General features: G+C 37.2%; 1 protein-coding gene and 1 non-coding gene across 4 annotated transcripts in view; one reads left to right on the plus strand and one right to left on the minus strand.

Moving 5' to 3' along the window:
- GPC5 (glypican 5) overlaps positions 1-16839 on the minus strand; it is a 1164489-nt gene that overhangs the window by 908674 nt on the left and 238976 nt on the right. For all 3 annotated transcript variants that reach the window (XM_010980223.3, XM_064493032.1, XM_064493033.1), the window contains one exon: positions 475-608. In XM_010980223.3, coding sequence (XP_010978525.1) covers positions 475-608 — 134 coding nt within the window. The remainder of the gene's footprint in view (positions 1-474; positions 609-16839) is intronic.
- TRNAD-AUC (transfer RNA aspartic acid (anticodon AUC)) lies at positions 12638-12711 on the plus strand. Its single transcript has one exon. It is a non-coding gene; the product is annotated as a tRNA-Asp (tRNA).

The following is a 16839-nucleotide window of genomic DNA, read 5'->3' on the forward strand; positions in this document are numbered from 1 at the left end:
CACTAGCCACATTTTTTAAAGGTTTGTTTTTTTGTAGTAAGCTCACTTACCATGAGATCTACCTTCTTAATGAATTTTGAAGTGTACAATACAACATCTTTGACCACAGGGAGTGGGGAATGGGGAGTTACTAATCAATGACACAGTTTCAGTTAAGCAAGATGACTAAGTCTTAGACATCTGCCCTACAACGTTGTACACTAGCCGCATTTTAAGCGCACAATGATTGTATGTGCCTAAGGCCTGCCACAGTATATTATTTTAAAAGTTCCTGATCATTGAAAGTATTTTGGTCTCCTGAGTTGAACCTGTCTTCCTAATTAACATGATAGGAGGAACCACTAAATTTTAAATGTTGAACTTTTGTTTCTCCAATAGTGTATTTTGTCCTACTTAATTGAATACATTCTATTCTGTTGTAAAATTAATGGCTTACTTTCTTTTCTCTTTCTGGTTGTAAAACAAATGTCTTACTTTCTTCTGTTGGCAAGTGTCTCTTCACCGTTTCTTGTGGAGATCTTCATTCCATGCTTCTCTTTGCTCCCATCAAAAGAACAGCGGGGGCTTTGTGTGGGTTTTCTGACTGGACGGCCACAAATCTTATACACCTTTAAAAAAGAAAATTTTAAGAGACAGTCAGAAACCATGCTCCAGGCTTTCTGAGAATGTAATATTCACTAGAGCCCAAAACAATGCCATGTTCTTAATTATACTTCAGTATTAACCTTTAATATATATAATGTCTGTTAATTTTTAAAACAGGGAGAATCAAATTATCCGTATAAAATGGCAACCATACTAAATTGATGCTCTACACATTTATATAGTTTGCATGTATGCAAACACAAAATACTTCAATAAAAATATATATGCAAAATCAGAGAACTACATTAATAAACTAGCCAGCTTGTATAAATAAAGCCATTTAACCAATGTAGATGTTATTTATAGTTTAAATTCATATGTATGACTAATCATATATCTGTACTGATTTTTTACTAAAATAATTTGCTACTGAATAGGTTTCATTTCTATATGAGTTCTAAAGGTAGTTTTCTTCTTAAAATCTTTTCTTAGGAATGGCAATAAATATTTATATAAAACTCATTCTGTAATAGTTGTATATCTTCTTCCTCAGTCTGGTTTGCTGTCAAGGGTGTTATTCACGGTCTCTTTAAAAAAAATTATTTATCCAATTGAACATTTCATTTTTTAATACTACTTATCTAGTAAAGATCTTCATATAATTTAAATAATTGTCATTAAAACATTAAGTAACTAACTGGACACATTATCATGTAAAGCATCAAAAAAGATTCATAAGATAACATGTACATTTAAAAAGGCATGTTTGTATAATTAAAAATATATAAAAGCATTGCCCAAGGGTCAGGAGACTTTGGTTTTTGTCCTAATTTTTCCTTTGTTAAGTGGTGAGATCTTGAAAACAGCAGCAGAACTTCTTTAAAGTTGATTTCCTTATATGTAACATGAAAAAGTTAGAATAAATTATTCCAAAGTTCCCTTAAAGTTCTAATTTTTAAAAAAATTTTCCCTGAATGTGCATTAAAGGAATTATGCATCAATTCATTTATTTAAATCATAATTATTTTGTTCCAATATTTGCAAAGAATGTGTGTTACATGTTTTATGAAGTAAAAGATGAGAAACTGAATTTCCCTCAAAGGAGCTGACAAGTCAAGAGGAAAAAAAAAATTCCTCCAAACATTAAATTCAAGTGCACCTTAGTAGAAGTCCTGGCACACTCCAGGCTCCAGCTCCAGTCCACACCACCAGTGCGACAGTTCCAGACAACCCTGGAAAAAGCCCTGCCTGTGCTTACTTTGGCTCCAATCCTCCTGCCAATGCCACTGAGCACATGCAGTCTGCAGATAGACACTCCCAGACAAAGGCACACCTTCAAGAGACAGAGAGGAAACTACTTCACCTAATTTATAGAGACAAACAGCAGGAAGTCAAACAAAATGAGAAGACAGGAATACATTCAGAATGAAAGGGCAAGACAAAACTCCAGGGGAAAAAAACTAGTGAAATGGAGATAAATAATTTACTTCACAAAATGTTCAAAGTAGCAGTCTTAAAAGTACACAGTGAGAACTTCAACAAAGAATTTGAAAATGTAAAATAAATGTCAAACTATATGTACATATATATATATACACACAAACACACACACATATACCTCATGGCAACCACAGCTGAAGATGAGTTAATATCTATTCTTATCAAATTATCCCAAAAAGTTGAAAAGGAAGGAACACATCCAAGCTCATTCTACAAGGCCAGCATTACCCTAATACCAAAACCAGAGATACTATAAAAAGAAAATCACAGGCCACTACGTCTAATAAGGAGGCAAAAATCCTCAGAAAAAATATTGGCAACCTGAATTCAACAAGACAATAAAAGGATCACAGATTATGATCAAGTGGGATTTACCACAGGGATGCAAGGATGGTTCGACATCCACAAATCAATCAATATGATATACCATATTAACAAAAGAAAGGATAAAAATCACAATTTTCTCAATAGACACAGGAAAAGCAATTGACAAAATTCAACATCCATTCATGATAAACACTCAACAAAGTTGGTATAGAGGGAACATACCTCAATATAATAAAGGCCATTAATGAGAAACCCACAGCTAACATCACATTCAATGGTAAAAAGCAGAAAGGTTTTCTTCTGAGATCAGGAACAAGACATTCTTGCCACTTTTATTTAACAAAGTATTGGAAGTCCTAGCTACAGCAGTTAGACAAGAAAAAGAAATAAAAGGGATCCAAATTGTAAGGGAAAAGTAAAACTGTCACTATTTGTGGATGGCATGATACTATACATAGAAAACCCTAGAGATGCCCCTCAAAAACTTTCAGAACTAATAAATAAATTCAATAAAGTCACAGGATACATTATAAATACATAGAAATCAGCTGCATTTCTATACATTTATAATGAACTATCAGTAAGAGAAATTGAGAAAACTATCCCACTTACAATGGCACCAAAAAGAATAAAATACCTAGGAATAAATTTAACCAAAAAGGTAAAAGACTTGCACTCCTAAAACAATAAGACACCGATGAAAGAAACCAGTGACAACACAAATAAATGGAAAGATATTCTGTGTTCATGGATTAGAAGAATTAAAATTGTTAAATATTCAGACATTAACAATAGCCAAGATATGGAAGCAACCTAGGTAGGGGCCCATCAACAGATGAATGGATAAAGAAGATATGGTATACAGAGTTGACCCTTGAACAAAATGGGGGTTGGGGTACCAACACTGTGCACTTGAAAATCCACACATACCTTTAAAGAGGATTCTCTCTCCACAGTTCCATATCCATGGAGTCAACGAACTGCAGATAGTGTGGTACTGTAGTACATATTTAATGAAAAAAAATCCACATGTAAGTGGACCTGCTCAAACCCTTGCTGTTCGAAGATCAAATTCACGTACAATGGAATATTACCCAGCCATAAAAAAAGAAATCTTGTCATGTGCAACAGCATGGATGGACCTGGAGGGCATTATGCTAAGTGAAATAAGTGAAATAAGTCAGACAGAGAAAGACAAACACTGTGTTTTCACTTATATATAAAATACAAAAAAAAAAACAAATAAAAATATATAACAAAATAGGAACAGACTCACAGATACAGAGGACAAACTAGTGGTTGCCAGAGAGGGGGAGAGTTGGGGTTATGGGCAGATTAGATGAAGGGGATTAAAAGGTACAAACTACCAGTTATAAAATAAATAGATCACAGGGATGTAATGTAGGGCACAGGGAATGTAATAAATAATCTTATAATTACTTATAAAAGTATCTAATCACTATATTGTATACCTGAAACTAATGTAATATTGTAAGCCAGCCACACTTCAATAAAAAAAAGAAAAAGAAGTAATACTGTAACATGTAGAAAATGAACAGATTAACTGTATTTGGGGTGCTCAGGGAAGAGCTTCAGGCGGTCATATCCAAACAGCAGGATAAAAGATAAACTAAGAGTTTGTCATGTGGACAAAGTAGGAAAGCTCCAGGAGAGAATAGAAAGGCAAAGAGGTGTACAACAACCTAAAGTGTTTCATACAACAAAAAGTACATAGTGAAAGAAAGTATTATGGCAAGAGGTATGATTTAAAAATGCCATGATACATATGATAATGGATGTAAATCAGACTTACTGCAGTGATCATTTCACAATACATACAAATATCAAATCATTGCGCTGTACACCCGAAACTAACATAATGTCATAGGTCAATTACACCTGAATTTTTGTAAATGCCTTAATATGACTTGGATATCAAGCTAAAGAACTTGCTTCAGCAAATGGAAAGCCCGCAAAATCTTCCACGGTGGAAAACGGTAGCTTGTGATTTCCATAAGAGAAAAATCTTCATGACAGCAGTTTGCAGGGAGGGAGACTAAAGAAGGTCTTCCAGTAGAACACTAGGGAAATGCTGGACCCAAAGCCACTGACAGAAGTGGTGAAAAGAAGCAGATCTAAGAGGGAGACAGGAGGGAGAGACAGTAGCATGCAGGCTGATTAGATGCATAATGTCATCTGAACGAAGAATGATGGTGGGAAGCAAGGAAAAACCTTGAGAGAGATAAATCCAAGAAAACATAAGGATGACATGGAAAACGGATAAAAATTTGGTTTACCTGAAAAGAAGGGGACAAAAAGGGTAGTAGTAAAAGGAAATTATGTTCAAAGGGCAGGTCAGAGTCAGATCTTGGAGGGTTTAAAATGACAAGCAAAGAAGTCTTATTTACTAGGCAAAGTCTCTGATCGTTGTTGAATGGAAAAGCAAAATTACAGAGCTGATATTTAGCAAGTAAATCTGACAGCACTGTACAAGTTGGACTAGGGAGAGAGAACTATTAAAGGTGGATAAACTGTTCATAGATCCTGAAGTCCTAAGGAAAAAGAATTTTATTCTGAACTACAGTAGTGACAGTCCATGAAGAGGATTCATGAATGGTACACAGAGAGAAGTAAAAATCTGTGAGGCTAAATCCAGAACACTGACAAAACCAAATGCTGGTGAGGATGTCGAGCAGCAGAAACTCTCATTCTTTGCTGGTGGGAATGCAAAATGGTACTGCCACCTGGGAAGACAATTTGGTGGCTTCTTACAAAACCAAAAGATACTTTTATCATATGATTCAGCAGTCGCTCTCCTTGGTGTTTACCTAAAGGAGTCAAAAACACACAAAAACCTTTATAGAAGCTTTATTTATGATTGCCCAAACTTGGAAGCAACCAAGTTGCCCTTTAGTGCGTAAATGGATAAATAAACAGTGGTCCATCCAGATAACAGAACACTGTCCATTACTAAAAAGAAATGAGCTAGAAAACTGTGAAAAGACAGAGAGAAAACTTAAATGCCTATTACTAAGTGAAAGAAGCCAACCTGAAAAAACCGTACGATTCCAACTATTTGACATTCTGGAAAAGGCAAAACTATGGAGTCAGTAAAAAGATCAGCAGTTGTCAGCATTGGGTATAGGCGAACACAGGATTTTTAGGTCAGCAAAACGATTCTGTATGATACTATAATGGTACATAAATGTCACGCTATAGTTGTCCAACCCCATAAAATATACAACACCAAGAGTAAACTCTAATGCACACCATGGATTTAGGGCAAAAATGATGTGCTAACATACGTTCATCAATGGCAGTAAATGTATCACTCTGGAGCACGATATTGATACTCGGGGAGTCTATGCATGTGTAGGGGCAGGGGCTATATGGGAAATCTTTGTATCTTCCCCACAGTTTTGATATAAGCCTAAAACTGCTCTAAAAAATAAGGTTTATTTTGAAAAAAAAAATCAACAGAGCTTAGCAAATTACTGAAAGTGAGAAGTTAGGGATGTGTAAAGCCAAAGTGTTAAAAGGCTCAAAGTGAATTTCCAGTCATTGAAGCTAAAAAAATAGTGATAGTGGAGTGTAAATAAATAAAAAAAGGGTGCTAAAATATTCACTAAAAATGAGGAAAGTATCTTTGCTGTCAACAACTCCTAATAATAAGATCCAAGGATAGATGATATAAGTTGATGGAGGATATGTGGAGGAACATTGTTTAGCGACACTACAGGAGATTTTGAAACAAAAGAGAAGAGAAAAAGGAAACAGACAGCAACCATGACCCAACGTGACTAGCCACAGAGCTCTAGACAAGTTATGAAACTTGTACAAACCTCAGGTTTCTCATCCTTGAAACTTGAGAAAATAAAACCACTTTCCCAGTTACCAGTTAAGGAAGATCTTATCTCACCCTGTCCCTCCCATGTTGGACCTAAAACCATATCTGCAACTGAACATAATCCCTAGGAAGGCAGACAGAGAACTGAAAACACCAGCTCCCATTACCATCTTTGCAATTTTTTTTTACAAATATAAAAGAAAAAGCACAAGCCACAGACTTATAAGTCATCTAATTGTCTCCAAAAGTACAAGGATATATAGCAGATTCCAATACATACAAATAAATTTCAAAGCCCTTATATGTGTTGACTTGCTATCAGGGAGCTCCACTTCACACTTTATTGAAAGGGAATGGAAAACCATCTGTCACCAGCACATTGACCTGTCACCCTAGGTCCCCTGAGTCAGTCGATCTGGGCGGACCATTTCAATATCAGCACCTTATTGCTACTGAAAAAACTCACACTTACTCTGGCAATTTTTCATCTTTGACTTATACTGCAATTTCCTCCTTACTCTTCGCCCTGGTCGCTACCGTCCTCCCCTGCAGTCAGTCAGAAGTGTCTTGGAAAAGAAATTGTTTTCTTCCCTACTGCTTATCTACTCTTGCTTTAAGTCCCATCTCTGGCTTCCCACTGATTTTCAAGTTCCCATCTTGCCTCGAAATAGCTCTTTTAGTTGCTCCTAACCCATCTCACTTCTCCCACTCTGATCAAGTATTTGTTTCAACAACTCCTTGTCACTTGGCTGACTCTCTGCGTTCTTACTGTAATCTTGGCACGCCATACCACAGAGCAAACTTCTGTTTAGAGCCTCCCTCTGTCTGATCACTCAGTCTTACTGGTATCTTCAAATACGCAAAGCTTTTAGCTAATAATCTCAAAGAGCTTTGTAAGAAATAACTTAAATTTGTTCATTTTCATCTGACTTCCGCCAGCAGAGCCTCCATTTCTTTCACAAATGATCTTTTTAAATGTTTATTAATCCTAATAATAATTGAAAAGCAAAAATTTTAGAATACTGTAAATTGGAAAGCAATGAATGTGGAGATCCTATGAGTGTTTATTAAGCCATCTATTTCAGAGGATGAGACAAGCGTGTCTACATCAATGTGTGTGCCAACAGGTGACCGAACATCTTCCTCGGGCCATCTAGGATGCTTGGTGTTAAAATGAGGACTGATTAAAAGAAGTCACATAAGGTATGACTCACAAGCATGCTCGAGGACAACAACAGCAACAACAATAATAATAAAAGATAAAAATAAGAAACAGGGTGGATTTGGGCCAAATGTGCTGTGCTCCGTTATATGAAAAGCTACTTTTAAACTACCTGGAAGGAACATACTATTGACAATTTTTCCACTTTCAACAACAAATTTGAGCTTATTAATTTTCTCTTGCCCAGTTCCCTATGCTCCTCAGAAATAATTTGTCAAAGAACTGGCTGGTGTTAGGGGTAAAATCTGTTACCACAAATTAGAACGAGGCTAACTTTTCCAGACAGAGATGAAGTTCATGATTAGTTTTATTCCAATGAGAACAAACTTAGGAAAGTTAGTTGGGCCAGGTCACAAGGGGTTGGGAAGAGGGCTTAATTGCCAGGTTGATGAAGTTTGGACTTTATATTTTGCAGACTATGGGAACTGTATTCATGATTAGCAAACAAAGGAACAGTATTATCAGAGCATCATTTTAGAAAGATCTGGCAGACAAGGAGCTATTTCCCTAGGTAAGGCAAGAAAATATTAGAATAAACTCCATTTTTAAAAAAACATGAAATTAGAGAGGACGGGAAAAAGAAAGCTCTTTTATGAGCAGAATGAATGGGATTTTGCTATTGGTTGACTCAATGTAAGAAGTAAAAAGGGAGGAGAATGAACGTTGTTAACAGTTTTGAATCTGGCAACCAGGGTAAATAAAGATAATAAAGATCCAATAACTAGTATGTGGAAGTTAGACGGTAGGATAAGTTTATTGTTTTGGTTTACCTGTTCCTAGAGCAGGAGATAAATTCTAATTTAGAGCTTTGATTTGAAGGTAATTCTCAAATGGAGTTCCAAATGAGGGACTGGAGACCAAGTCAATGATTAGAATTCCCTGCATACAGCCAACAGTTAAAGCCATGAAAATGCATGAAATTATTTTTTAAAAAGTATATAGAATATAAAGAATGTCAGAAGGAAAATCTTTCAGAGGCAGGAGAAAAAGGACTCAGATAATATACCCTTCAAAAGACAGAAAGAGAGAGAAGGAAGAGGACTAGAAAGGAGGAAAAGGAAAAGGAAAGGATAAAGAAAGAATAAAAGAAGGAAGGAAGGGAAGACAGCAGGCAGGCAGGCAGGAAGGAAGGAAAGGAGGGAGGAAGGAAGGAAGAGAGGGATGGACTGGGGGAGGAAGGACTTTAGAGGAACAGAGCTGGAAATTGCATAGAAGACACCTTAGCCTACAGGTGAGAAAACTGAAGCCCAGAGCAGGTCAGTAACTTGGCTAAGACTGAATCTAGATAACGCAAGAGGCTGTTTACTATAAAGCCAATGGTCTCCTCTTTATGATTAGTGGTCTTACTATTTACCTTCATACATGTTGTGTGGGATTCACATTAGGTAAGGCTTGGTTCCCAAGTGTTCTTTATAAATAAAATAATTTGGTTTGAAAATGACCTAGCTGTATGAGTAGACAGGAGAATCCCATTTTCCCCACGTGTGTGCAAGTGGACGAGAGGAAATACAGCAGTTACTCCCTTGAAGATTCCCAGGAATTGAGAGGTGGGGAGAAAGGAGGAATTACAAGGATGTTAGACAGCTTGATTTCTAACCTGGATTTGGGAGAAAAACTAAAATAACCTATTTATGAAGAGAAGCTCTCCCATGATACACAAATCCCAAATTCCAATTTTGTGAGATAGCAATGCAAGATTTTCCTCTCTTCCACAGAAGTCCAGGCAACATGGCAAAAAAGAATAGTCTGTATCTTCCTGATCTACAAACTATCACAATGAAATAATTTGGCCTATCAAATGCCTGGTTTATAATTAGAAAAGCAAAACTGTGTCAGATTTCATGATAACTGTCACACTTAACATATGTTACATGTTCTTTGATTTATTAATCCTCAATATTTTCTCAAAAAATTTTCATATTGCTACTGATCTGTAGTTGCACCTGTAATCCATAGTTCAAATCAAAACCCTTCGAATCCATATACATTTTTTAAGATGACTATTAAAATATTTTAGTGAATAACTTGTTATTTTTGTATTGCAAATAACTTTCAGAAGTTACCAAAAATTCAATGTCACCTTCTTCGGTGCTTTTCACCTGGGAGGCAACTGACAAACATGGGTGTTAATGATGATATAACTGCATACTGAATGCCTGTGATGGTTAATTTTAAGTGTCACCTTGACTGGCCACAGGTTGCCCAAATTAAACACTGTTTCTGGGTGTGTCTGTGAAGGTGTTTACAGATCAGACCAGCATTTGAATCAGTGGACTCTGTTGAGCAGAATGCCTTCCCCAATGGGTAAGCATCATCCTGTGTCAGACTCTGAATAGAACAAAAGCCAGAGGAAGGAGGAGCCCAGTCTCCCTGCTGGAACTGGGACACATCAGTGCTCTCAGACTCCTCTCCTGCTCTCAGACTGGGATTCACACCATCGCCTCCCCTGGTTCTCAGGCCTTTAGACTCAGACTAAATTATACCACTGGCTTTCCTGAGTCGCGAGTTTACAGACAGCAGATTGTAGAATTCTCAGCCTCCCTAATCTCATGAGCCAACTAATTCCTCAAAAGAAACCCTTTCAGATGTATACTCACCCTACATACCCTACTGGTCTGTTTCTCTGTTGGACCCTGACTGATGTAATGCCAAAACCAGGCCTCATTAAAGCACGTATCTGTAAATGGTTGCACAAACTGTTGTTAACATCATAAAGTCTTTACTGTGGTTTAATTCTGCCTTGAAACATGTGATTAAATGACTGTAATCACATGCAATTAATAACAAGGGGAAGCAGATATGTAAAACTTAAAACATAAAAATCCTGTTTAATTTCCCCTTAATTTATTAAATATATTCGTTTCCTTCATATGTCATTGTATTTTGACTGAAGGGGTATATACATCATCTTATCCTATAGATAACATACATACCATAGTGTCCTGCTACATCCTCATGTCATTTAAAGCTCAATCTTTAAATAAGGTAGATTCCACCCAAAATGTGATCCTAGTATATTTTTCAATATGATGTAACACACACTTCAATGAAAGTATAAAAGGATGCTGAATGAATTATAAACAAAATTAAACAATATTAATAACACAACCAGAGATAAATTTCAGCAAAGCTGAACTTGAGCTATTCATAAAATATATTCTACTTTCCTGACAACTTCCATTTGTAAGCCAGATATTTTTCCCTACCCAAAGCTACATTTAGTAAGGAAAATTAACTTCATGATGATTAGAATCAATGCGTGGTAATAGTATATTATTATAAAAGCTTTTGCTAAGTTTGTATTAGTGGAGGTCAAAAAAAATACATGATTATAGATGATTACACCCTAAAACTACAGAACGACCATCATCCAGATAATATACAGGTTGCTTAGAAGTTCAAGGTACAAATAATTCCAGAAGCCAGCTATGGAGAAGATATAAAAGTTATAACCGTAACACTACTCTTAAAACACTAGTATATTCTAGTATTGTAACAAACAATATTTACCGCAAGTTATAAATTATTAAAGCTCTACAAAGAACTGCCTTTAAATATATTATTCAGAAGAATTCTAAATTTGTACAAGGTGCACAGTTCCCAGGAAAAAGCAAATAAAACTGTTAAAGTTGAAAAAAGAGGAAAACACCTACTGTCTCCACTTTGCAAGGGCTACGGATATGTTTACTCTCCAGTTAGCAAAAAAGCAAATAAGGCCCTTTTCAAAGTGTTTACTTGGAGCCACAGAATGTCTGGTCTTGGGTGACTGCCTTCTGTTTGTGTTTCCTTTTAATTTTCCAGAAGTTACCTCTCCATATGGATTTTTGTAGCCATCATAATGATGTTGCCACCCTAATTCATTTTATATTTAAAATTAAAACAGGAGAAGAAGAAAGAGGAGAGAGAGAAGGCGCAGGCCAGGGAGAAGCAGCACAAGATTTCCGTGCTCTCCTGTCCGGCCCACTGTGAGCAGGCTCTCCGTGCTGCGTTGCTACTTTTGTACATGCCTATAAATGAAGACCACCAGAGGGAGCTTCTGCATTTCAGTCCTGGTCATAATCATTCATTAAACTTGTATGTGTCCATTTAAAATCATTTAGTTTAGGGCTCGCAGAGAAAAATCAGACTTGTAGACCAAAGTGACGAATATTTAGATATATGAAATCTTCAGAAAAATCCAGTCTTTTATGGAAAACTAATAGACTGACACTGCAGTACCAAATGTGATCAAATGAGAAAACAATAACCAACTTAGAACTGCGGATTAATTTGTCCTAACTGAGCTGTCTTGTCGTCGGAAATAGGGAGAGACTGAAATTGACCAAAGCAATCAATCGTTTCCCTTCTTTCTCTTTCTCTCCTTCCCTCCCTCCCCACCTCCCTTCTTCCTTTCTTCCTTCCTATTTTCCTTCCTTCCATTTATAGGGACATAGTAGTTTAGAAAGTTCCCAAGACTAAAAGTCAAACATGTGCCTTTTAGTCCTTGTTTAGCTGCAGATTGCGATGACCATTCATACACTGAGCACCTATTATTTGTAGGCATTATTCTAAGTGCTGGGAATACGGTGATGAACTTTCTCCCAAGAGGCTTACATTCTAGTGGGGGAAACTGAAAGTAGATCATTAACTAGACTACTTTTAAGTCTTGATGACTGTTACTCAGTTAAAAATGGGTATTTGACAGAGCAATGGTGTCGAATGAGGATGGACTGCTCAAGGAAGACTTTCTTATTTGAATTCTTTTCTGAGTGAAGTAAAGAGGCATCCGTGGGAAGATGACAGGGAAGAGCTTCATACACAGAGGGAACAGTCATGAAAACAGACCCGGGAAGAGAAGGAAAGGAGGCTGCTGCACCTGAAAAATACCGTGTAGGAGTGGAGAGTGAAGGGAAGGGGAGGTGGGTTGGCCGGATCACATGACTTCATATACACTCTGCCAAAGGGTGAGTGTGTGTTCTAAGTGGGCACTGAAGTCATTGGAGAGTTTTGAGCATAATGATAAAACAATCTTTATGTTTTAAAAACATCATGCAGTTGCCCAAAAGGCACATGAAAAGATACTCCATATCCCTAATTATCAGAGAAATGCAAATCAAAGTACAATGAGGTGTCACCTCACACTGGTCAGAATGGCCATCACTAAAAAGTCTACAGCGGGAAGGGTATAGCTCAGTGGTACAGTGTGCGCCTATCATGCACGAGGTTCTGGGTTCAATCCCCAGTACCTCCATTAACATAAACAATAAATAAATAAATAAATAAACAAACAAACCTAATTACCTGCCCCTCTAAATAAATAAATAAATAACCTTTTTTTAAGTCTACAAATAATAAGTGTTGGAAAGAGTGTGAAGAAAAAGGAAACTTCCTACACTGTTGGAGGGAATATAAACTGGTGCAGCCACAATGGAGGACAGTATGGAGGTTCCTTAAAAAAACTAAAAATAGACTTACCACATTATCCAGCAATCCCACTCCTGGGCATAGATCTGGAGAAAATTCTGATTCAAAAAGACACATGCACTCCAATGTTCACAGCAGCACTATTTACAACAGCCAAGACATGGCAACAACCTAAATGTCCATCAACAGATGACTGGATAAAGAAGATGTGGTATATGTATACAATGGGATATTATTCAGTCATAAAAAAGAATGAAATAATGCCATTTGCAGCAACATGGATGGACCTGGAGATTATCATATTAAGTGAAGTAAGCCAGACAGAGAAAGACAAATATCATATGATGTCACTTATATGCGGAATCTAAATGTATATATATATAATATATATATATATATATATACATACATATACACACAAATTTTATTTACAAACCAGAAATAGACTCACAGACACAGAAAACGAACTGTGGTTACCAGGGGCAAGTCAGGGAGGGATAGATTAAGAGTTTGGGATTAACAGATACACACTACTACATATAAAATAGATAAACAACAAGGACCTACTATATAGCACAGGAAACGATATTCAATTTCTTGTAATAAGCTGTAATGGAACAGAATCTGACATATATATGTATAACTGAATTGCTTTGCAGTGCACCTGAAACTAACATTGTAAATTGACTGCACTTCAATAAAAAAGAATTAAAAATATATATCATGCTGGCTGTTTGAAGAGAAGTCTGAGCAAGACATAAAAAAAGTGACAGACAAGATGGAAACAGTGACTCCAGATTTAAGGTTTTTGGTCTTGTTCAGGGAGAAGATGATGCTGGTTTTGCTGAAGATGGTCCACGGGGACTAAGATCGAGCTGAAAGACGCACATATTCTGATGGTGGAGACAGCAGGGCTTGTGGATAGATTAAACACAGCAAGTGAAGAACCAGTGGATTCAGGCATGACTCCTGGTGCTTCTTGGCTGAAGCAGCTGGGTGAATGCAAGGGTCAGTATGTGAGATCGAGAAGCATGGATGCGGGGAGAAAAAAGAAAAGTCTCTTTTGAACATGTCTGGCTTCCTATGACTATTATTTATTCAAGAGGAGCTGCCCAATAGCTGTTAGTCATGCGAGCTGAAAACTCAAGAGCGAGGTCAGGTAGATACACAAATGTGGTTGTCAACAGCATGTACCTGGGATGAGTAAAGATGGAGGAGCACCGAAGACTGATACAATAGCATTTGCAGGTGGAGATGAAGAGAAGTTAAAAGAGATTGAGACGTTTTCAGAGAAACTGGAGGAATCCCATGAGAGCAGGCTATCTCAAAATATAAACGAAGAGAGTGTTTTCTTAAAAAAAAAAAAAAAAAAAAAGGAAATGATCAGATATGTCCAAGGTGACTGACAGTCCTATAAAATGAGGACAAAAATAAACCTTTGGATCTTACGAGAAAAAAGACCGTTGGTGACTGGTGAAAAGTGAGGTTTCTATGGAGAAGTGTGGCAGAATGCCTAGTGATTGGCAGGAAAACCAGGTAAAAAGATAAGAAAGCAGAGACTGTGAAAATACACCAATCTGTTGTGGAGTTTTTTAGCAAAGGTAAGTAGATTTATGGGACAGAGCCTAGGGAAGGCAGAGAGTCAGGCAAGTTTTTGTTTTGTTTTAGGACAGTAGCTTTTACAACGCAATTGCATGTTTAATGGTAGAGACTGTTTCAGATACTCTGATCCAAAGATAACTGAATTGCAGATTTCAGTGATGGTAATAGGTTTGGGAAGGCAGGAGTGATTAAAGATAGGGTCAGATTATGAGATAAACAGATTCGACTAATCCGAGAGTCTTGGATTCCTGATGGTCATGGATGGAACTGGAGAAGCAAGGCATAATGGAGTTGGATCCTGGAGTCAGAGCACACATTTAAGGACATGGGAGTGGTTAGACGGTTAGTAGATTGGAACATCTGAGAAGGCTGACCACACCACAGGTGAGTTTAGCAGAATGCTGATGTACTAGAGTAATAGATAACTGCATGTTTTAAGAGAAAATGTACAATCTGAATTTAAGCAAAAACTCATAAGCTCCATTCATTTTTTGCTATTGGAAAAACAGACACAATTCACAGTGCAGCTGTGGAGATTTTGTAAAAAAAAAAAAAAAAAATCTCTAAATGTAGGGATTTCTCTCTCTTTTAACTGTGTTGAGGAAGTTTTTGCTGATAAGGGCTATAAAAACCAGAACTAGAACATATTTTGCTGATTTCTTGTCTTCAAGGAGTTTAGAATCTAATTAGGGAGGTAGGATTTCCAATGATGAAACAAATTGATATATATATATAAAGCTAACTTCAATACAATATAAATAATATCTCCGTAGGATATAAGCTATGTGTCAAAAGAACATAATAAGCAGTAAGTTGTACAGGAGCTCAAAGAAAAATCACTAGGAACCAGAGGTACCAGGGAAGGTTTTAGACAAACCTTGAGTCGTTGGTAGAAAGTAAAAAAGAGAGGAATTCTACCCTGCGGCTGAGAGGATAAAAATGGGATAAAATTCCCGACAGTGAATATTGGTTTTATTCAGCAAAGCTTGATTCAATTACATTTTTCAATATGGTCACTGGGGGAAAAAGTGTATTTTTTCTTTCTGTGATCATCGGGCTTTGGGACATTTAAAACTCTTTGAGTTACACAAGCTGACATACTACAGACTTCTGGGCACTGCCACAAAAAGCAGAGGGCCAGCCATTGCTGAGGTGGTGAGAAACCACAAGGCAAGAAGGAGAAGCAACTCAAAATCAAGGGGAAGACTAGGGGACACTGAGAAGACTAAATGATATCCCTACAGACAAAATCAAAACTTGGCCATTTTGCTTACCAAAGGGAGTAAGAATCCTACATTGTAAAGATAAGTAGTTTTAAATGTAATATTTAGACAAAGAAATGAAAGGGAGACACATCAACATAACCATACTTTCCCTATTTTTTCAAAGCTGAAAATGTTTGCAGATGCTTCAGAAATGGCATCGGCTAGAGGTTTAAAATGTTCACAGGCTGTTTATTCTGCTCTCATCAGGTTTCTTGCATATTCACTTCTCCCCTGTGTGGCAAACTCCATCCCTCCAGTAAGGGCTTCCATTAGCTCTTTCTCTCTTCCTTGGATGGAAGCAAGAGCTGCCTTGCCAACTTTCCTTCCAACTCTCCCAGCTCTAACCCTTCTCCCCAGGGTCCCTGATCCACCCTCCTAAAGCACAGTTCTGATCATACTGCTTCTCCGATCCAAAGCCTTCAGTGGTTCCTCCCTTTTCCTAATGAGTACCAACGAAAGCGTCCCACAGCTGTGAGTTTACAGCGGAACCTCCAAATTTCCCAGCACTCCACTTTAACCATCACATGCTTTAGCTAAACTGTATTACTCAGTCTCTGGAGTTACCCTGGACTTCGCACTTTTCTTCTTTTCTCCTTGTCTAAACGTTACCATCTTTCACAGTTCAGTTAAAATATCACCTGTGAAGTTAAGTCACCCTTGATCTCTTAACTTGAGGTTATTTGTCAACCTTGCAAGCCTTCGGTCTGTACATCTCAACAGGCTTTGTTGTGCCGCCGTTTTAGAGTAGAGCAGAGGAGGTATTTCGCTCAGTCATTTTCTGTTGTTCCTGATGGTTCTCAGTGCCTCCCCACAACCCCAAAACAAAGCTAATACACGTTTACGCAAAACAGTTAGCAGTTTCTTCTCAACTACCTCATTTGTTAGAAATAGTCAAGTGATAATTCTGGAGACAATTTAAATGCCCCCTTCCATAAGTACTCAAAGTGGGATAACATTGTGTCTTCCTGTTTACCACACTAAGGAATTCCAGGTTTTTCTGCCTTCCTTATTTTTCACTAATACTGACCACCTATAACTAATATTTCACATAACATTCAGATGTCAGAAAGTTGCATTGTCAGAAAATT

The sequence above is a fragment of the Camelus dromedarius genome, chromosome 13, assembly GCF_036321535.1.
Source record: "Camelus dromedarius isolate mCamDro1 chromosome 13, mCamDro1.pat, whole genome shotgun sequence".
Classification (NCBI taxonomy): domain Eukaryota; kingdom Metazoa; phylum Chordata; class Mammalia; order Artiodactyla; family Camelidae; genus Camelus; species Camelus dromedarius.